This window comes from Eubalaena glacialis, chromosome 3 (genome assembly GCF_028564815.1).
Source record: "Eubalaena glacialis isolate mEubGla1 chromosome 3, mEubGla1.1.hap2.+ XY, whole genome shotgun sequence".
Classification (NCBI taxonomy): Eukaryota; Metazoa; Chordata; class Mammalia; order Artiodactyla; family Balaenidae; genus Eubalaena; species Eubalaena glacialis.
In genome coordinates this window covers 30,775,813-30,798,162 of record NC_083718.1, presented here as the reverse complement: position 1 = coordinate 30,798,162, position 22,350 = coordinate 30,775,813, and the positions used below count along the sequence as shown (strand labels likewise).

The following is a 22,350-nucleotide window of genomic DNA, read 5'->3' as shown; positions in this document are numbered from 1 at the left end:
TTAACTAGCACTTTATCACTGACTAGAAGAGAAACAAAACTAGATGGGAAATTTATAAACTGTGATTCCTCACAATTGGTAACTGAATTCAATCCTGTTTCTTCCTATCTTTCTATAGCTTGGTGAATGAGGTCTTGAACCTAGGATTCAAGGTGGTGGGGTTAAGCAGAGAAGTGGGATGTAAGCTGCTGCTACACATAGAGCAAATCCAGCTCTGTCTTGACTGTCGGGAGCAGGAATATGATCCATCTTAGAGTGGCTGCACCAGCATGCTGAGTCAGTGCCCCTTTTCTTCAAGGAGGCAATTTGGCCCCATGCACTCTGGTACTGAGACAGTTACTCGGTAAGGAGTGTGTTGACCCTCCCACTTCTAGACAAAGAACAGTGGAGAGAGAGGATAGAGTCCTGAATGACAGAGCCCCCAGCACTGATGCCAACAGATTTGTTGTCCCCTTTTCCTGCTGCCCCTTAGAAAGGTGCAGACTAAAGAGACAAAAGGCCCTGTTAGGCAATTGGGTTGAACACTATTCACATGCCTGCCCTCAGAAGAAGCTTTAGAAGAAATGAACAGTATTAACAATACTTATTCTTTCTGGAACATCAACCCAGAATGCATTTCCTAAGCATTTTTCCACTGACTACCTGCTCTGAGTTCCTGTGAGATTAATTAGGGCAGAGAAATGATTGGTGATATCTCTGCTGGTAGAGAATATAATTATTTTTTAACTTTTGGGTTTTTTTTCTGGATTAGAAGTGAAATAGCACTTCGTGCTTGATAGATAATTTTCCACCTTGTAAAACAAAACTTAATTCTAGTTGTAAGCACCCCTCCTCTATACTACCTCCTCTAAAAATAACATAAAAATGACTACAAGCAAATTTTCTCTTAGTGCCCCAAACTGCATGTTTGATTGCTGGGCTCAGCATCTTCATCCCATTTATCATCAGAGTAACTAAAGACTCAAGTATCAAGGCAAAAACAAAAACACAAAAAACAATCAGAAAATCAAAGATGCATCCCAATATTATGTAATTCTGATAGCATTCTGCTTACAAAAATATAGAGCTTTGTCTGTTGCTTAATCACTAAAATTGCATACATTGACTGCAACCATCAACTTGACATCAGAATTGCATGAAGCTTATCTCTCAGATTTTAATTTGTGCTTTCATTCAAATGAAGCAACAATAGTAATCTTCTAAACCCCAATGACAGCAACACCACATTGTAGAATATGTTGTTGTAACTGTCACCATTGTTGTTGCTATTGTTACTCTATTAAGACAACTACCATTTGATTAGTTCTTCCACAAAATGTTTTCATGGACTTTATTTCACTTGATCTGCACAACCACCACTTGAGGTAGGAATTAATATTTATCTTATTTTATAAATGACAAAACTGAATATTAAATATTTCAACTGACTAGTAGAAGGACACTAGTTGAAACATAGAGCTGGGATTCAGTCCCAAAGCTTCTGACTCCTGGATCCACTTTCTTTCTCTGTACCGCATTGTTTCCATAGTAGTTGTGTATCTAGCCAAACGTGTAGAGCAGGGGTCTGCTACCCCTGGGCCACGGACTGGTACCAGTACCGGTCCATGGTCTGTTAGGAACCGGGCCACACAGCAGGAGGTGAGTGGTGGGTGAGTGAGCAAAACTTCATCTGTATTTACAGCTGCTCCCCATTGCTCACATTATCTCCTGAGCTCCACCTCCTGTCAGATCAGCCGCGACATTAGATTCTCATAGGAGTGCAAACTCTACTGTCAACTGTGCATGTGAGGGATCTAGGTTGTGCACTTCTTATGAGAATCTAATGCCTGATTATCTGAGGTGGAGCTGAGGCGGTGATGCTAGCACTGGGGAGCGGCTGCAAATACAGATTATCATTAGCAGAGAGGTTTGACTGCACAGAGACCATAATAAATCAGTTGCTTGTAGACTCATATCAAAACCCTATCAGTGAGTGGCAAGTGAAAACCAGCTCAGGGCTCCCACTGATTCTGTATTATGGTGAGTGTTATAATTATTTCATTATATATTACAATGTAATAATAATAGAAATAAAGTGCACAATAAATGTAATGCACTTGAATCATCCCAAAACCATCCTCCCCTCCCCAGTCCATGGAAAAATTGTCTTCCACAAAACTGGTCCCTGTTGCCAAAAAGGTTGGGGACTGCTGATGTAGAGGATTACCACTTGTTCATAAGCATAATATCTAGCTTTGTTGTCAGTCTGGATAAAGTCAGTTACAGTCAGTGTAACGTCAAAGAACCTATGAAGGAGCTCCATGTGTTGTTTGATTACCTGGTTACCACATCCCTCTCATATTTCCATCCAGAGGTATTTGAATTGAGAACTACTACCAGAAGAGCCACCTCCATTCCTCTTTACACATGAGTAGACTTTATCTTAAAATTTAAACACTTTAAGAAAGTGTTTCTTATCTCCTGCTGAAAATTTTGCTGCAGTTGAGATTTCTTTGGAGAGACTAGAGAAAACCAATACGAAGGGTCAGCCTTTGGTAGCTTAATCTCCACTTCACTAAGTAGACTATAAAAAATAGGAAAATAGTGATCACCAAAAAAAAAGATATCAAGGAAGCCCAAATGCCCTACACTTGAATATTAATGAAGCCCAAAATGAATACTTTTCTCTGGCTGAATCATGTTTGTTTTATTTGTCAAAAATTTTTTTGAATAAATGGATGTATTTTCACCTCATTAGGTTTCCTAGGCATTAATAATCTCACTGATATTAATAATCTCACTGATCAGCTATTTGCAAATGCAACTGGTTGAATAAAATCCTTTGTGATTCAAATCTTCTAATATTGGGTATTTATGAGATTCTTATTTCTGTTCCAGGATCTAGTGTTATGGACATGTATCCTTTGACTAGGATGATACAAGATATGAAGCAGGTTCCTCACACTCATGAACGAGAAATCAATGTCATGCTTTACAACAAATATTTTCACCAAGTACTTACCATCTGCTCTGAGTCCGTAATCAAGGTGAGTACATATTGACTCTTCAGGAAGAAAAAGCCAAAGAAGATAGAATTTTCTCTTCTTATAGGTAAGTCTTTAAGTGACTAAATAAAGGTAATGGCACATATGATGGAACCCTACATTAGAACTATTTTTAAGCTTTCATGAGCACATGAAAAACAAGCATTTTAATCCAGCTCATACTGCTTGCTATTAAGCTTACACACTCAATTAAAAAATGAAGCTAGTCCTTACAATCAAAATAGGAATTTTAAGGGAAATATATCAAGGAGAAAAAACTAGTGTGTGTGTGTGTGTGTGTGTAAACTTTTTAAGCTGAGCTACAGGAAAGAGAATGTTAAGAAGGAAGGGGAAGAAATGTATAGATGTTTCCTATAACCCCTATAGGTGCAGGACATGGAACCTTATGGTGCCTTAAATCTATGATCTTATTTAATCCTTGTACTAGTTCTCTGTGGACAGATAAAGAGTCCCATTTTAAAGGTGTGGAAATTAGGACTCAGAGATCAAGACAACTTGCCCAAGTTCATATAACTAGTAAGCATTGTAGCTGGGATATGAACCCAGGTTTGCCTGAGGTGAATACCCAAGTCCTTTCCTCTGCAGTCCTCGGGCCATGTCATTAATGTGTTCCCTAGAAACCAGAGTACTTGACCATCCTAACTGTATCTGTAATTATGACCACTGAAGTCAACTAGCAGTGATGGCTGGAGGTGTTTGCTTCCAATGTTTATCCTTTTATTTCATGCATGCTCTCCAAAAGGAGACACAGGGAGCAGGAGAAAGCATTCTTCTGGAGACTCCTCAAATCCCCTCTCAATTTTGACCTTCCGTGCTTATCTGCTCGAGAGTTTCTCAGGCCCAAATCTCCTAAGTTCATTTAATTATCAGTTATTTCTGATAATGCCTACAGAATAAGTAGAGGGAAACTAAAACTAAAACCTCTCTGTTTTCATAAAATACTGACCTCTTAAGGAGCAAATGTCTTCCCTGCAAGGGGAGAAGGGGAAAGGAAGGCATCTAGGTGAGTTTTCATACCTGATTGGTTGGCGAGGGATCATACTTTAGGCCAGGAAATGGGTGGCCTCTGAGACCCCTTCATGCAGTGGCCCTCATTCTTCATTCTCCCTTCAGGACCTCATCTATACCCAGGGGCGCACAAAGGTTAAGAGCATGGGCTTAAGGTCCAGACTGGCTTCTTTCAGATCTTGGCTCTGCCACAACTCAGTTGGGGGCCCTTTGTTATCTGGTCTCCAGACTATTTTTTACATCAGCTACTCCTTCTCCCACTTGCCCTCTTTCACTCCAGGTGCAACAACTGACTTTCAGTTCCCTGGAGCAACAGTGCACCTTCCCATCTCTGGCCCTGTGTTTACATTGCCCCTGTCCTCAAATATCTTGAGTTCAAACTGTTTTGCCAGTTCAATTTTATTGTTTACTGACAGTCTAATATACACCTGACAATGGCAGATCCATGAAAAGGGAAAGATTCAGACTGAAAGACTGTAAGTCTAAAGCTTCTACTGCATTTCCAAAGAGACAGTGATGAGCCTTGATGTGTTTCTAGATTTTCTGATTATACCCAGCCTAATTACACATACAGCCTTCTCTGAAGTCTCAGCCTCCCTCACCCTCCCTTCCCCTTTTCTCTCTGTTAAGAGCTGGGCACATGTCCCTAATCAGAACACTCCTTGGAAAGGTCAGTGAGCCCTTTCCTCATGATTCTCTCAGATTTCATGCTGTTAACCACAGATTCTGTCCTGTGACCCCTAGCTAATTTGGATGAGTGTCAATAAAGAGTAAAATAGTTAGCTAGTGGGAAGCAGCAGCATAGCACAGGGAGATCAGCTCAGTGCTTTGTGATGACCTAGAGACATGGGATAAGGAGGGTAAGAGGGAGGTTCAAGAGGGAGGGGATATGGGGCTATATATATGCATACGGCTGATTTCACTTTGTTGTACAACAGAAACTAACACAGTATTGTGAAGCAATTATACTCCTATAAAGATCTATTTAAAAAAAGAATAAATTCAATTTGATTTCTTTGTCCGCTGAACTCGTAACTGTTACATTTCTATCTTGCTGCTAAGCTTGCTTTGTGCTTACAGTAGCAATTGACTACTTCCTGGACAGACAGGGGCTGCCTGGAATAGTTCCTGCTTGTTTCAGCCCACCTACATACATTACAGACACACTCCGGGGTAGCACAGTAACTATTAGACAGCACTACATCTTTTAGACCTTTCTTTGATCAAACCAACACTCATGGCAGAATGTTGGGAGAGGTGTTAGATGTGCATTGTACCAATTTTGAGGCTATTTTGAATATTGTAAAACTGATGAAAACTGAAGGGCTTATGGATTATTTGATTGTTTTGTTCTTTCCTGTAGGTATGGGAACTCGAAACTGGCCTCCAAATGTACCAGATTTTAGACCCTCATGGCTTCAATGTTGAACTGACTTCTGCAGCTATTGATGAAAGTGGATTTCTTTTTGCTACAGGAGCATATAATGGTCAGACTAATATCCAGAGTATAGCCTCCCTGCTTTAGTGTCCTGAGAATTTGTTCTAGGATCTCATTACAAGTTGTTTGGGTTAGAGGGGAAGCATGAATCAGGCTGGAATATGTAAACGTGCCAGTGAGAGCGCTGTGCCTGACTGAACAGTGATAGGACCTTCTCTAACTGGCATTAATGTCCTGATACCGGACAGGACAATACGATAATAGGATAATACGATATTATCATTCAAAATAATCAATACCTTACGTTACACTTATATAGTTGCTTTTCAGTTTGCAAAGTCTTTCATATATACCATCTCATTCTGTTCTGACTGAGACTTATCTGTGTTGCACTGACTCATTCTGTCCTTCTAATTTTGGGTGCTATCAGCTAAGAGACAGACATTCTATTTAGTGCTTCTGATAATATTTTTACTGACAATATGGGACCAGACAAAATATCCATCCAACTTTGCTATATCACATCTAGAATTCTATACTGGACTTGTTTATAAGTCTAAGCTGCTTAAGGGCTTGTGTCATGTCACACTTGAGAGGATGTCATGCTCCAGTTGTGCTGTGTCATTTGCTGCTCTTGCTGTGGGGAACTGCATAGAACTTGTTAGACCAGAGAACTATAGCTTGCCTCTCCTTTCACCTTATCTTGTTCTGAACTCCCATAAAAGAACTGCTTTATCTAGACAATATGACCATCTGCATCACTACTCAGAATATATTTCTTCTAGGTATATATTTACTAAATAAATTCTTGCTTGTAAGCCAATGGATGGACTGACTGAATATCTTGATGTGAAAGTCTGAGATTTTAAAGTGTAAGCAGGTAACAGTACACGTGAAATAAAATCATGAATGCTGAGTTGATGGGGTGTGAATAAATGCAACTGCTCTTCATGTAGGAGAGTTCTTAAGAAAGCAGTCTTAACCGCTCTATAAGCACATCCTGCCTACATATGAAAATTAGAAATTCTGAGCAATGCACATGACCATTGCCCAGCATAAACATGAAGAAATTCGTATAAATGACTGAGATACTATTATTTTCGTGCAAGCAAGTCATATTTCACTTTGTTAGTGCTAGTGACAGTTTGTCCTCCTCAGAAGTACATGTTAATTGTCAAAGACTCTGGGTCTAGGACACCCTGAGGAAAAGGATTCTCCAGCTCCCAAAGCAACTCTACCCACAAGCCAGAAGTCCCCTCTCATTCTCACCCACCCATCACCTGGGAAGAGCTGAGCAGTATCCTCCCTGCTTTCTGCCCCACTAAATCTTATTGCCAAAGTCCTAAGTCAGCAGGAAATCTGGGCCCTGAGACTGTGGTCCACATATCCAGGAATAAGTGAGAGCATGATCACTTCTTTTACTTGTTTATATGACTTCCTACAAGACCATAAATTCCTTGAAGGCAGGAACTATGCTCACTTTTCATCCCCTGCTCCTACCACCGTGCTGTGTATATAGGGAGAATTTAATTAATGTTTAAAGATGTTTTCAGTGAAAAAAAAAATGATGGGGTTGTGAGTATTGCTGATGGAGGGAACCTAACATAAAGGAAGGAAAACACAGTGAAAACATTCTGGATGTCCAGCAGGATTAGAACTGGAAGATAAGAAGCAGGAGGAGGCGGTTGAGGTTAGGGTTAAGGAAGGGGAGGAAAAGTACTGTGAAGGGCAGTACACTAGATTTTAACCCCGAGGTCACTATAAAAACCCATGTTAGAAGATAATTATCAGTGCACACTGAGTAATGACGTAGAAATAGGCATTCAACAAGTATGCTATCATCTCACCTGGCCTCTTCATCAGGGTCTCCTAAATGAATGAACTTAGGTATAAAGAAAGTATGATTTCAAATGTAAGAAGAAACATGACACCCTTTCGGCACTTCCTTCTTATGTAACAAAAAAACAACTCAAAGCTTGATTGTTTCCTACCTGCTGGCATTCTTTTAAATCTTTTGTTACCAGTAGGAGCTAGTCCTAAAACATGTTAGCACCTTAGGAAATGACACTATTGGAGTGATTTTTTACTATTAATAATCACTGTGACATGATATTAAATAGATAGATAGATAGATAGATAGATAGATAGATAGATAGATAGATTGATGATAGATACTGAAGAGTACTTAGCAAACTGGAAAGCATTGGGAGAATAAAGGCAGAAAAGACCCACTTAAGACAGAAAGTTCAGACAGGAGAGTCTGAGAATTTCAAAGAAAACAGTCACAAATTTCAAGACATTGCCTGGTCCTGTTTATTTTTTATCAGCCTGTGACAAACTAAGGCATACAGAAATATATTTGGTATACAGCAATGCTAGAGAGACTCATATATCAGTCTCAGTAGGAAATAAACCTAGGATAAACTGTTGCAGAAAGCTTTCAATTAGATCAATTTTCTCTGAGATAAAAGTCATTCTTTCTATACATTATTTTTGCCTATATAGTCTTTTCTCTGTGTGTTCAGGAACAGTTAAAATCTGGGACTTTGGCAGTGGGCAAGAGATGAAAGTGTTACCAGAAGGGAAAGACTGGAAGGAGGAAGAGCACTGGCTGCAACGCCTGATTTTCCTGAAAGCTCAGGAAAAACACCAGTACTTGATCCTCGCTTTGGAGCGCAATGGGAAGATCAAAATGATCCAGGTTTGCAATCCCATTTTTATATACTCTATATGCTCTTCTTGGGAAAATCAACTGAGTGTGGATAATCCCCATTTAAATCCTCTCTTGCCAGCCATCTAAGGATAGTATTTCTCCACCAACCTTCCTAGGATGTTCCTAATTAACATTACCCAGGTCTAAGCAAAGAACAAAAAAGAATAGCTGCTCAGCCATAGCATCCTGCCCATCCAGTGTTTGCTGAAGGGATTAGCTGGGATACTCTGGAATGGATATCAAAAAGATTAAATTTACATACAGCTGCCACCTCTGACATGGTTTATACCCTCATTTGGGGATAATTCACTGGCAGAGCTGCTTCCCAGCAGACTCTGTGAAAGGGAGCAATGATTCCTCTCTGAACATTATAACCCATAATGCATTCAGGGATGCTCAAGTCACTTTTTCAGTTTGTCACCAAAATTGCTTTGTTTACTTTATAGTTAATAATGCAATCTGCTCAGGGCTGTTTTACAGGGATTGAGGTAGACTATTTTTTTTCCTGTGAGTCTATTACCACCTAAGAACACTAATGCCTTCTTCATTCTTAAATGAAAACTAGATCATTTATGGACTTCCGTGGCGGTCCAGTGGTTAAGACTCTGCACTCCCAATGCAGGGGGCACGGGTTCGATCCCTGGTCGGGGAACTAAGATCCTGCAACCTGCACGGCATGGCCAAAAAAATTTTTATAAAACATAAAATAAAAAAGAAAACTAGATTATTTATCCTGGCTATTAAGTGGATATTTCCCTGACTAGAACTCTGGGATTCATTGCCCTTATTATTCCCCTTCTGAAAGCTAAGATCAGAAAAAAAGTCTTGAATTAAGGGAGCATTGATTATGATGACTGACGGCCTGACTGTTGGAAAAATGGAGTGAAAAACTTTCCTGATTCAACTAATCTTTCTTTGCTGTTTGAGCAATCCAAAATGGCACTGTGCTAGAAAGGAAGCTCTAAAGTGGAAAGAAATAGTTGTAAATTTCCTTTAAAAGATTTACTTTGTAATTCTACCATGGTCGGAATGTTGAGTTCTTACTGATGAACTCAATTACCTCAATAAATAAAATGAAATACTGAGAAATGAAGTTAAAACTTGAATAACATATAGACCAAAGGAAAAATTTAATGACCTTTTAGATAATTGAGACAAAAACAGTTGTGGCATCAACACAATTCTATTTAATTATGTATTAAATAATTTGCAGGAAAGTGAAAACAAGTTGATAGCCAAGTCAACACATCACTAAACGAGAATTTGGTCTGATTATTTTTTGCTGAATTGACAAAATAAAGCAATAGTTTAAATATCATCTAAACATAGACACATTCCTTCAGAAACCAGAAATTGCAGGTAGCATTATTCCTGAAAACTGGGGCATGTAGTTAGCACTTGTGGGTTTTCAGCCTGTGAAGAAAGAACCTAAAGAGTGACACAAAGCAAGGGGGTCATTAGGAAAATGTAACTTTGGCCCCAAATAAAGTTTTGGCTAGAGATGGCATTAGTCTTTCTTATAGCTTACCATTTGTTCAACGGATGGCCTTAGACTGGAATTCTTTTTCTTTATTTCCCATTTTCTTACCACCTGGTCCTGACACACACATGCACACCCTTGGCTCCAGCTCATGCAGTGTCATTCGTGTTGGCAACTTTGCTTTTATCACAGCTTGGTCTACCAACCTACTTTCTCTTTAGAGAGATGAAATAAAACCAAACTCATCTCCACCCACTTAGCCCTCAGAACCTTTAATTGCTGAAATGATTAAAAATTAAATAAAGAAGTAATAAATAAAACAAGCTCACTCCCTAAAAAAAATGGCACTGTAGAAAGGAACTTCTTAGTAATATAGTCTAAAATGCGACAGTGTATTAATTTCCCTGTTTTAAATTAGTGCAATTGACCATCAAGATACCCTTCCTAACAGACAATGTCTGTTGTTATAAACACTCCCTTTTAAAAACTGCAAAAAGTAGCATGGTGCTGTTCTCACATCAAAATTGCTTTTAGTCCTATTGTAGCATTTTTCACTTTATTTTGATTTTCCATGTCTCCAGAATTCCATAGATTGAAATTGATGAGGACTGAAAACTCCTCAGTGTGTGATTTTGGGACCCAAAACCCCTTGATAGTGTGATTTTGGAACCCAAAATCACACTATCAAGATGAGGGTGAACCAGAAAGAAAAAAGCCAGCCTCCTAGGGGCAATGCAGGAAAGACTGCCCTCACACTGAGCCAAGCAGGGAACAAGGGAGAAGAGTAGGAAAACAAAACAAGATGAGACAAACCCTGTCCCTGAGAAACTGACCACAGGTAGGATCTCATATGCATTTTCAACCTAGATTGCTGCCTAGATTTGCAATACTTAGGTGGTCAAGGAAATCTTAACTATGAACTTGGTTTACGGTGATCCAATACTGGTAGTTCCACCAGGCACCTGGCAGAAACAAGCACAAATTCATTCTGGAGGAAGACAACTTCATCTCAGACCATAGCTAACATAATTAAGCTCACAAGGAAACAGGACAACCAAGTTTGGGCACAGAGAGTGACAGAACAACAACAACAAAATTCATATACAGCGGAAATGGCATAGCAGATATTTGTGGCAAGAATATACTTTTCAATAAATCATTTTGGAGCAACTAGACATCCACAGGGAGAGAAAAAAAGAACTCTAACTTTCATGATCTCATCTAAGACTATTTCTTGTGGATTAATGACTTCAAGACATTAATTGAAAAACAAAACAATATGGTTTTTAGCAGATAATTAAGGGGATTGTCTTTATGAACTCAGGATAAAGAAATATCTTAAATGATATTTAAAAATCACTCGTTATTAAGGAAAAGATTAATTTATTTGAATTAATTAATAACATTTCTCCATCAATAGTCAAGATAATGAGAGCAAAAAGACAAGAGTAGAATTATAGAAAATATTTGCAACTTGATTAGTATCCAGAGTTCTTAGATAATAAGTAAGATAAACAGTTCAATAGAAAAATGAAAAAAGATAGGCACTTCATAAAGCAGAAAACACAAAAGGCCAATAAACATATGAAAAGCCGCTAAACTTTATTAGTAAATTCAAGTTAGAATTAGAATAGATATAATACCCCCAATAGACTGATTTTAAAAAGTAAGTCTGATAATACTGAGTTTTAGCAAGACTGTGGAACAATGTGATTACTCATTCACTGTTAATGTTGGTGTAAATCAGCACCAACTCTTGGGAAATATTTTGGCATTCTTGAGTTACAGGACCTTTTATTCAGTCTATATGTAACTTCACCATCTTGAAGTGACAGTGTTACCAATGAGCAGTCCAAAGCTGCTCTGAGTCTTCTTCCTTTGTAAGCAACTTATTCTTTCTCTCTGCAAATTTGTAAGATGTTATCTTTGTCTTGACGTTTAAAGTCTATGCCTATGTGTATATCTTTTCTCATCAATTCCACAGGAGACTTTCAATTTGAAGTCCTAGGTATTTCTTCCAGCTCAGGGGATTGTTTTGTATTATTATTTGTGTATTAGGTGTCTCTTTGGCATCTGTTTCTTTTTCCAATTCAGGAACCCATACTATTTGCATATTAGGTCTTCTGAATCTGTCCTCCAAATCTCTTATATTTTCCTCTGTGTTTTTGTTTCATTTTACTTTTGCTAACTGCTTTCAAATATTTTCTCTACTGCTAGGCTATTAGTTCAAGTCTCAGACAGGTGCTGATTCTCCTTCAGCTCATCAACCAAATTCTTAAATTTGAAGATCACGTTGTGTTGGTTTTTGTTTCTGTTTTGAACTCCCTTAAGTACTGTTCAGTTTTGCTCAAGTTATCATACTTCCCAGCAGTTCTAGTTAGTCTGGGATCTGTTCTTCATGTTTTGTCTGTTCTTCTCTCTAGATTCTAGGCCTACTGAACTACAATTCTTTTTCTGCTCACTGGGGTTTGGTTACTAGAAAATTGCAAGATGTGATAATCCCAAAGGGTGGGATGTACAGCCATGGTGTTCTTGAGGGCTGGGGTTTAGCAGTCCCCACAACAGTCCCCTGTTGAAGCACTGGCAGTAAGCTTTTCTGCTGCCCATTCTCTTCTCACTCTCCCAATTTCTAAAGTACAGGAGGCTTAGTCCACCTGTTCAGCTACTCCTCTACTTCCTTGGAAGAAAGGGAAACTAGGCATAAGCCATGCCACATTGCCCCCTCCACACACACCTCTGGGGATTTAAGCATATTTGCAGATGAACCACCATGTTTAAATCCCATCCTAGGAGTCTCCCCCTGAATAAGGGTTCCCAGGCTTTTATTCAGCCCAGGGGAGAACAGGCCCATGATAACTTTCTTTCTCCAAACTCTAAACCCCATTTCTCTGCTTGTCCCCAGAAACTGTTGAGGGCAGGAAGGTTGTTCTTCCTGATGTTGAAGCTGGGAGTAGAGTGGAGAAAAGATAAACCAAAACTCTATCTTCCAAGACTCTCAGCTGCATTAAACAAACAAACAAACAAAACAAAAAATTCTTCAGGGATCACATTCAGTTATTCAGGAAACATTGCTAATGCATTATGAACTAAAGTGTAGTCCCCATAAGTTTTATGTACTTCTTTTTAATGTCTTCAAACCAGTTTTTAATGGTTTAAAATGTCATGTCTCTCTTGTACTTATATTCTTAGTTTTCTTTTCTCAAGTCTCAGAAAAATGCTTGTGCAGTTGCCTGATCTCTTTCCAAATCACGACTGTACTAGTTTTTCTGGGCAAGGTCCTTTAGTCATGTAATGGGGGGGGGGGCAGATTTTAAATTGACTGACCCACTGATAAAACTTCATAGACCACAGAGAAGAAAACAGTATAGTTTTTTATATCTCAGTTTTGAGAGGATAAAATTGTATTCTGAGTACATAAAAATTTTGGTAAATTTGGAATAAATTTGCCCCAAAACCCTTTTTGACAAAACCATAGGTTGATTAGAAATTACTGTTCTAACATTATGAACAAAGCACTATGGGAGTTCAGAGATTTTTATTAACCCCCCCAAACAGTTCAAATTCTAAAACCCCACTTATTTCTTTTTATTTGCTCTTCCTTCCTATCCACATTACTTTGTGTGTCTACTCATATAGCCCTATTTGTGAGTCCCTTAAAGCAAAAGACCTTTCTTTGTGAAGCAATTAGCATAATACATGCCCTTAGCATTATGTGAACTGCTGTTTTTCTGGAGCACCAATTCCTAAAGGCCTATCTGCCAATACCTATCTGAGATAAAAAGTTTCACCAATTAGAGATGAAATGAAGAAAATAAGAATAATTTTTCATAAACCTAATTTTACTTTAAAAATTGTAAGATTTTATCTTTTTTACTTTTTTGTATTAAAATAGCTTTTCTTTTCATAAAATGATGATAATAGAGTTTTCTCTCTCCTTTTCCCTCATGTCCTTTCCTAGTAAAATTAAATGTTAGTAACTCTAAATCAATCTTTTAAAATATTTTTAAAATTTAGTGCCCTATGAATTCAGAAAGCCTGATAGCCACCTTCCTAAGTGGTTCAGTTGAAACCAGCTAAACTTATTAAAACCACTGTAGTCAATTCATCCCATCAAGGGGGCCCATGACCCTAACTAAGCTATTACTCAGTATATCAATATCAGATCACTATTTGGATATTGCTGAGATTCCTTCTACTCCCACAATGGTGCAAATGCTAACCAAAGAATCAACTAGTATGTGGGAGTACCACTGGCTCATACTTTTGAATTAACATAGATATGAGATAACAGAGATATTAGATCTACACCTAGAATCATAAAGTTTTTTAAAAAATGGAAGGACTTTTATCCATTAACTAAGGAAAATAAGGCCCCATAAGGATATACACTTTGCCCAAGGTCTCACTAGAACTAAGACTAGAAACACATTGTCATCATGCCTAGACTCATATTCTCCCCACTTTACCACAGCTGCTTTTCAACCAAGGAAGATCCCTGCTCTGCTCACAAAATAACCAATCTTCAAAAATTGGCCTTTATTCCCATATAAAAATTGAAAATTCTAAAGCTAAGAGCATCTCATGAATAACAACAATTAGAAAACAGAATAAATAAATACAACAGCAAACAAAAATCTAAGGTACCTAAAATAAATCTAACAATAACATACAAGATTTTTGTGTGTGGGGGGGAATCTTAAAGGACATAGAAACACCCTGAATAAATGGAGATATACCATATTCATGGATGGGATATCACAAAGATATCTTTACTACAGTAAAATTAAAAACAAACATTTGCCTTAAAAAACAAAGTAGAAGGACAAGTCACAGACTGAGAAAACACCACTGCACCCCAGGTAACTGAGAAAAGATTAGGAACCAGAATACCAAAAGAAGCTCCACAAATCCAAAAGAAAAAGAAACAGCCCAACAGAAAAATGGACAAAGGACAGATAAGAAAGCTGGATGGCTCACAAATACATGAAAAAAAAAAGTTCAACTTACTAAATTAGAAAAATGTGATTAATGTAATTAATAAATTTTAAAATTAATTTTTAAATGTCCTATTTTAAACCCATCAGACAGTCAAAAATAATTATTTAAAAATCAAGTAAAACGAAGTTTTGACAAGAATGTGAAGAAAGGAGAGCTTTTATTTACTCCTGGTGAAAGTGGAAATGGACGCTACCTTGAAGAGCCACTTGGCAATACCTAGTGAAGTTGATGGTGTGCATATCTTACAACTTGGTAATTCTACACCAGGTACATGCTCAAGAAAATATGGCACATGTCCATAAAAAAAAGCAGTGAAAAATTGGCAACAACCTGAACACTCATCAGTAGGAGAATGGATAAGTAAATTGTAGTATATTCATACAATACTATAAAGCAGTTAAAAATAAATGAACTAGAGCTCCATGTAATAACTTGTATAAATCTCAAAAATATAATATTAAGTGAAACAAGCAAGTTGAAGCAGAATCCATACAGTTTGATAACATTTATAAAAAGTTAGAAGCCTGGAAGCAATATCATGTAACATATATATTGGGTTGGCCAGAAAGATGTTAAGATGCTACAGAAAAACCCGAACGAACTTTTTGGCCAACCCAATATATATGACTAAAACCTGAGTATGGGGGGTGGGGGTGTGTGTATGTATATATATATATAAACTTTCATGACTAAAACCATATTCAGGTTACTCGTTACCTCTGGAGAGTAAAGAAGAAAGAGGAATTATATTAGGGAGGGATAGATGGTGCTTAAGATATGATAAAGCTGAGTGGTGGGTATATCAGTTTGCTCTATTTTTCTCTGTATCTTTAAAACAGCTCAAAATAAAACAGTTAATTGAATTTTTCATGTACTCACTGGATTTCTCTTAAAGGGTAAGGAAGATGATATTTACCTTGCGGTGATATGGGAGCTGCCTGATGTTGTGCCTGTCCTACAAAATGGGAATCGTATTGTGCATCTAAGGATGTCTGCTAAAGATAGGAGTATGGCTATTCCTTTCCCAGATGTGGAGTTGATAGTGGAGAAAAACTTTTCTCAACATGTTGATGTAAGTTTTTTTCTTGATTTGTTTTCCTTTTTATTATGAAAATTTACAAACATATATAAAAGTAGAGAAAATAATACAATGAACTTTTATGTATTATCACCCAGCTTCAAAAATTATCTATGCATGGTCGAACTTATTTCTCGTTATTCCTACCACTTTCCCACGACCACTGTCAATGGATGGATTATTCTGAAGCTAATCCCAGACATTGTGTAATTTCATCCCTAAATATTTCATTATGTATCTCTAAACGGTAATGACTCAAAACCAAAACAAAACAATGGTACCATTATTTTCTAAAATAATTTACAAGAAGTTTTTAATATAATCACATCACATTTTTCAGTTTTCCCAGATTTTATCATACATATGTATTTCTTACAGTTTGTTTCAGCCAGAATGTAATCAAGGCGCATTTGTTGCATTTGGTTGATAAGTCTCTTCAGTCTCTTTTAATCTATAATTATCTTTCCATATCTCTTTTTATTCCCTTGCAAATTATTTCTTGAAGATACTGGACAATTGGTGCCTGGTTTCTCATTTTCCAGATTTTGCTGATTGCACCCTTGTGGTGAATTTTAAAAGTTATTCTTTACTTCCTTTAACCTGGTAGTTATATCTGGTGCATGCAGCTTTGATTTAAAAAAAAAAAAAGACTCTATAGTACATGGAGGTCACTACAGTACATGATGTCATGTAATTCCATCAAAATTCACATTACACTGTTCTCTTTTCTTGGAGCAGCCATTGATGACCACTACCTAGGTTTATTATTTCATTCAGAATTGCCATCTTAATATTCTGATTCATTTATTAGCTGGAATGTGTCTTTAAAGAAAAACTGTTATCACCGGTTTGCAGGGCAGAAATAGAGACACAGATGTAGAGAACAAACGTATGGACACTAAAGGGGAAAAGTGTGGGGGGATGGTGGTGGTGGGATGAATTGGGAGATTGGGATTGACATATATACACTAATATGTGTAAAATGGATAATTAATAAGAACCTGCTGTATTAAAAAATAAATAAAATAAAATTCAAAAATTCAAAAAAGAAAAAAGAAAAACTATTATCAACTATTTGGTTACACTGAGGTACAGTTCAGATAGGAAATCAAAGTAACTGATTGATTCTTTCCTTACATTTATCAGTTTTCAAAATAAGAAATTTGGTTCCTCAGCATCCTCCAAAAAAGTGGTCAATGGATTTTATTTGTTTAGTATCATTATCAAATCATAAATTTAAATATTCTTGATTTGTTTCAGTCTATTGCATTATTAATTAATTCTCAAATCATCCCATCTCAAGCTAGTTGGACACTTTTCAGGCTTCTGAGTTTTTTTGACATGACTCTAGTAGTTCTGGATAGCTTCCAGGTGTGACAAGTTTCCAGGCTTATTTTGTTAATTTCTTGTTCTAGATCTAGAATCCACCATTTTACCAAGAAATCCTAGTTCTTTTAGTGAGATTAATCATTAAAATAGTACTAAGAAACTACAAACTGAGTTTTAGAGATGCTTATTGTCACTAGATTGATCCTTGTTTTTAGAACTTTTCAATGGACAGAGCTAGGAAAATAATTTAAGAGAAAATACATCTTTAGCTTGTACTGATATTCCCATTCAGATTTAAAATAACATGGCATTACTGATTTTATTTTTGTTATCTTTTTCTCTCACAGAAAATCTCTGTTTCTAATGACATTAACATAATTACTTACTTGCTTTATCCTATTATTTATATAATGTATCTTATATAATATATAGGGTTTTATGTCATATTATATTGTATTATAGTACATTATATTATAGTATGTTAGATTATAGTTTTGGAAAAAAATAAAATAACTAGAAATATGATAGTTGAAACAATTATCTTATTTTCTTTGTAGTTTCTGTCCTTAGAGTACATATCTCTTGGAATATGCAATCAAATTACTATGCTTTAAAATTACTTGAAATAATTTTTTGTGCCACCAACGCTATACACAACAAAGTTTATTGCATTTTTAATGTATTGCTTTTTAAAAATTTAATTTTGTCTAATTATTATGCAAAACATTTAAATAGATTTTAAATCAGATCTTCAAAACAAGGTTTAATCTAACTTGCATTCCTGTCCCTTCTATTCTTTTCCTAATTTATAGTTAACCTTTTGTTTTTAAGTTTTTGATTTATGCTTCCAATGTTGTTTTTTAAAAATATAATCTAATACTTATCCTTATGTGTATCCCCTCACCCCTTCTTAAGCAAGTGTTAAGATACTGTACATATTCTTATATTCCTTGCTTACTTTATTTAATAATATACCCTGGAGATCATTATAAACAGTATATAGAAATGTTCATCTTTTTAAAATTAAGGTAAAATACACATAACATAAAATTTACCATATTAACCATTTTTAGTTATAGAGTTCAGTGGTATTAAGTACATTCATATTGTGTGCAACCCTCATCACCCAGAGAACTCTTTTCATCTTGCAAAACCAAAACTCTATACCCATTAAACTATAACTCCCCATTCCCCCCTCCTCCAGCCCCTGACATCCACCATTCTACATTCTGTCTCTATGACTCTGACTACCCTAGGTACCACATGTAAGTGGAATTATACCATATTTGTCCTTTTGTGACTGGTTTGTTTCACTTAGCATAATGTCCTCAAGGTTCATTTATGTTGGAGCATATGTCAGAATGTTCTTCCTTTTTAAGCCTAAATAATATTCCATTGTATGTATATACCACATATTATTTATCAATTCACCCATTGGTGGACATTTAGGTTGCTTCCACATTTTGGCTACTGCAGGTATGAACATGGTTGTACAGATATTTCATCTTTCTTTTTGAAAGCTCTATGTTATTTCAGTTAGTTGGATGTACCATAGTTTGTTCAACTAGTCCCCTATGAGTTAACATTTGGGTAGTTTCCAATTTTTTTCCAGTTATAAATAGTGCTGTAACAAATAGCCTTATGCATACGTCATTTCAAATTTTTGAATCTTTAAAATAGATTCCTAGAAGAGATATTGCTGCATCAAAAAGTAAATGCCAAATTCTCCCCTACATCAGTTACACAATTTTATATTCCCACTAACAACATATGCGAGTGCTTACTTCCCCACAGCTTCACCAAAAGTGTACAGTGTCAAACTTTTAGATTTGTTCAAATATCATAGGTGGAAATTGTAACTTGGTATGTTTTATTTTCCTTTTCTATTGTAATGAATAAGTGGAGCATATTTTTATGTATATGCATCACTTGTCTATTCTTTGTCTATTTTTCTATCTAGGTTGCTCTTTTCTAATGTTTTAAAAAGCTCTTATATATTAGGAATATAAGAATACACATACACGTGTATAAATAATTAGGAATATGCATTAGGAATATTAGTCCTTTGTGATAGAAGTTCCAAATATTTTTTCCCAGTTTCTTATTTGTGTTTTCATTTTGTGTATGGTCATTTTTGCCATGGCAATTCTAACTTCTGAGCAGCTGGGTGTAGATGAGGTTCAACAGTTTATCAGAAACTACTCTTGGATATAATCACAAATATTCTTCAGGCTCCACTCAGGGAATCCAATAGTATTTCATGTTCTCATCTATCTAAAAATAGCTAGGTGTTTTAACTTCTCCAAGATTTTGATAAAAAGGGTAAGTTTGGGGTCATATCAAGAGGTCACAAAATTGTTGTTCACTTTTTCTGGCTAATTATTATTTCACCATTTTTACATTATATAATCTTAACTAGATTTTCCAATGTCAGTTAATAAAATTTCAGTTTTTTGTTTTTATGTTGTTTTTTTTTTAAGCTTCCTATCTTGCTCTGGTGACATCACTTGGTTAATTTTTTTCTTGCTGCTCTAATTTTTGTTTTAAAAATCTGAATAAGGAAAATATATCATCAGACTATTTTTTTTTACAGGATATTCTCTGAATTTCAAAATTGTAAGTAGACTGAAAGGAATCAATCTTGTATTCCACACAGATGGAATACAAGTCCTTAACAGTAGATCCTCAGAGTTACAGAACCAGAGCCCTTAACCTGGGATCCTTGGATAATCTGTTCATAGGTGGACGTCCAGGGATCTAAAAAGCCTCTGCAATTATATACAAAACTTCTCTTCTGAAGAGGGCGTGGTTCATAAGTTTTTCTTTCTCAACATTTTATTATGAAAAATTTCAAAAATATAGAACAGTTGACAGTGTTACCCTCCACTTAAAATTTACTCTTAACATTTTGCAATATTTGCCTCATTGCAGATGTATTCATATATCCATCCTCTATTCACCCTTCAATCCACCTTATTTTAAAAATGTATTTCAAAGTAAGATGAAGATATCAGTACATATCACCCCCAAACACTTCAGTATATATATCTTTAACTAGAGTTCACTCTTTGTTTATGGTGTTGTGTTTTTAATGAAACTTACAAACAATAAAATGCACAGAATTTAAGTATGCTATTCAATGAATTTGAATAGGAATATGCACATCCAAACCCTTATCAAGATAAAAAAAAAAAAAAAAACTTTGATGCCCCTGCCCATCAATACTTGCCCCTCACTGAAAGACAACTACTGTTCTAATTTTTTTCACCATAGATTTGTTTTTCCTTGTTCTAGAATGTCATGTAAGTGAAATCATACAGTATATATTTAAAGTTTATTTAATTTAATATGTTTTTTAGATTTGTCTATGTCACTGTATATATCAATAGCACTTTTTATTGAACACCTACTATGTGTCAAGCACTATTCTTAGCATTAGGAATGCAAAGTTTAATGAAGTACGGTACCTGCACTACTGCATTATAGGATTGTAGCAGAGAACTTGGAGGGTTGAGCCAGGGTGCAGGGGTGAAAGAAGAGGAGGTTCCTGATGAAGATAGTTGCTGAATTAGTTCTTTAAGAACTATCAAGAGTTAGCTTGGCCCAGAAAGGGAGTTTCTAAGGGGAGTTGAGAAGACAAAGTGAATCTCAAGGGGAGGAGTAACATGGAAAAAATGTCACAGTGCTTGCTTGGCAGCACATATACTAAAATTGGAATGATACAGAGAAGATTAGCATGGCCCCTGCACAAGGATGCCACGCAAATTCATAAAGAGTTCCATATTTTTCACAGAATACACATTCTTTTCAAGTGCACATGGAACATTCTCTAGGACTGACCACATACTAGGGCACAAAACAAGCCTCAACAAATTTAAGAGTATAGAAGTTATCTTAAACATCTTCTCTGACCACAACATCATGAAACTAGAAATTAACCACAGAAAAAGAAATGAGAAAAAAGCAATTACATGGAGGATAAACAAAATGCTACTAAAAAACCAATGGGTCAATGATGAAATCAAAGAGGAAATTTAAAAATACGTTGAGACAAATAACAATGAAAACTCAACCATACAAATCTATGGGATGCAGCAAAAAGAGTTATTAGAGGGAAGTTCAGAGTAATACAGGCCTTCATCAAAAAAACAAGAAAAATCTCAAACCACCTAACCTACCATTTAAAAGAATTAGAAAAAGAAGAACAAACAAAACCTAAAGTCAGCAAAAGGAAGGAAATAATAAAGATCAGAAAGGAAATAAATAAAGTAGAGGCTAAAAAAACAACAGAAAAAGTCTATAAAACCAAGAGCTGGTTCTTTGAAAGGATAAACAAGATTGACAAACCTCTGGCCAGACTCACCAAGAAAAAAAGAGAGAGAACACAGATATACAAAATAAGAAATGAAAAAGGAGACATAACAACAGATACCACAGAAATACAAAAAACCATAAGGGAATACTACAAATAATTGTATGTCAACAAATTCAATAACCTAGAAGAAATGGACACGTTTCTAGAAGCATACAGTCTACCAAAATTGAATCAAGAATAAATAGATAGGGACTTCCCTGGTGGCACAGTTGTTAAGAATCCACCTGCCAATGCAGGGGACATGGGTTCGATCCTGGTTCCAGGAAGATCCCACATGCTGTGGAGCAACTAAGCCTGTGTACCACAACTACTGAGCCCATGCGCTGCAACTACTGAAGCCCACGTGCTCTAGGGCCCACGTGCCACAACTACTGAAGCCCACATGCCTAGAGTCCGTGCTCCACAACAAGAGAAGCCACCACAATGAGAAGCCCATGCACCACAACGAAGAGTAGCCCTCACTCACTGCAACTAGAGAAAGCCCGCATGTGGCAACGAAGACCCAACGCAGCCAAAAAATAAATAAAATTTTAAAAAAAGAATAAATAGATAATTTGAACAGACTGATCACTACAACTGAAATAGAATCTGTAATTTTAAAACTCACTACAAACAAAAGTCCAGGACCAGATGGTTTCACAGGCGAATTCTACCAAACATACAAAGGAGAACTTATACCAATCCTTCTCAAATTCTTCCAAAAAAATTGAAGAGGAGGGAACACTCCCAAGGACATTCTATGAAGCCACCATCACCCTGATACCAAAATCAGACAAAGACACCACTAAAAAGGAAAATTACAGGCTAATATCTTTGATGAATATAGATGCAAATATTCTCAACAAAATATTAGCAAACTGAATCCAACAACACATAAAAAAGATCAT

At 36.3% G+C, this 22,350-nt stretch overlaps 1 protein-coding gene and 1 non-coding gene across 2 annotated transcripts in view; both read left to right on the top strand.

Moving 5' to 3' along the window:
• WDR64 (WD repeat domain 64) overlaps nt 1-22,350 on the top strand; it is a 168,443-nt gene that overhangs the window by 89,137 nt on the left and 56,956 nt on the right. The window contains exons 12-15 of the mRNA XM_061185418.1: nt 2,878-3,026; nt 5,416-5,539; nt 8,016-8,191; nt 15,577-15,753. Coding sequence (XP_061041401.1) covers nt 2,878-3,026; nt 5,416-5,539; nt 8,016-8,191; nt 15,577-15,753 — 626 coding nt within the window. The remainder of the gene's footprint in view (nt 1-2,877; nt 3,027-5,415; nt 5,540-8,015; nt 8,192-15,576; nt 15,754-22,350) is intronic.
• On the top strand, nt 20,771-20,876 carry LOC133089346 (U6 spliceosomal RNA). Its single transcript, XR_009700708.1, has one exon. It is a non-coding gene; the product is annotated as a U6 spliceosomal RNA (small nuclear RNA).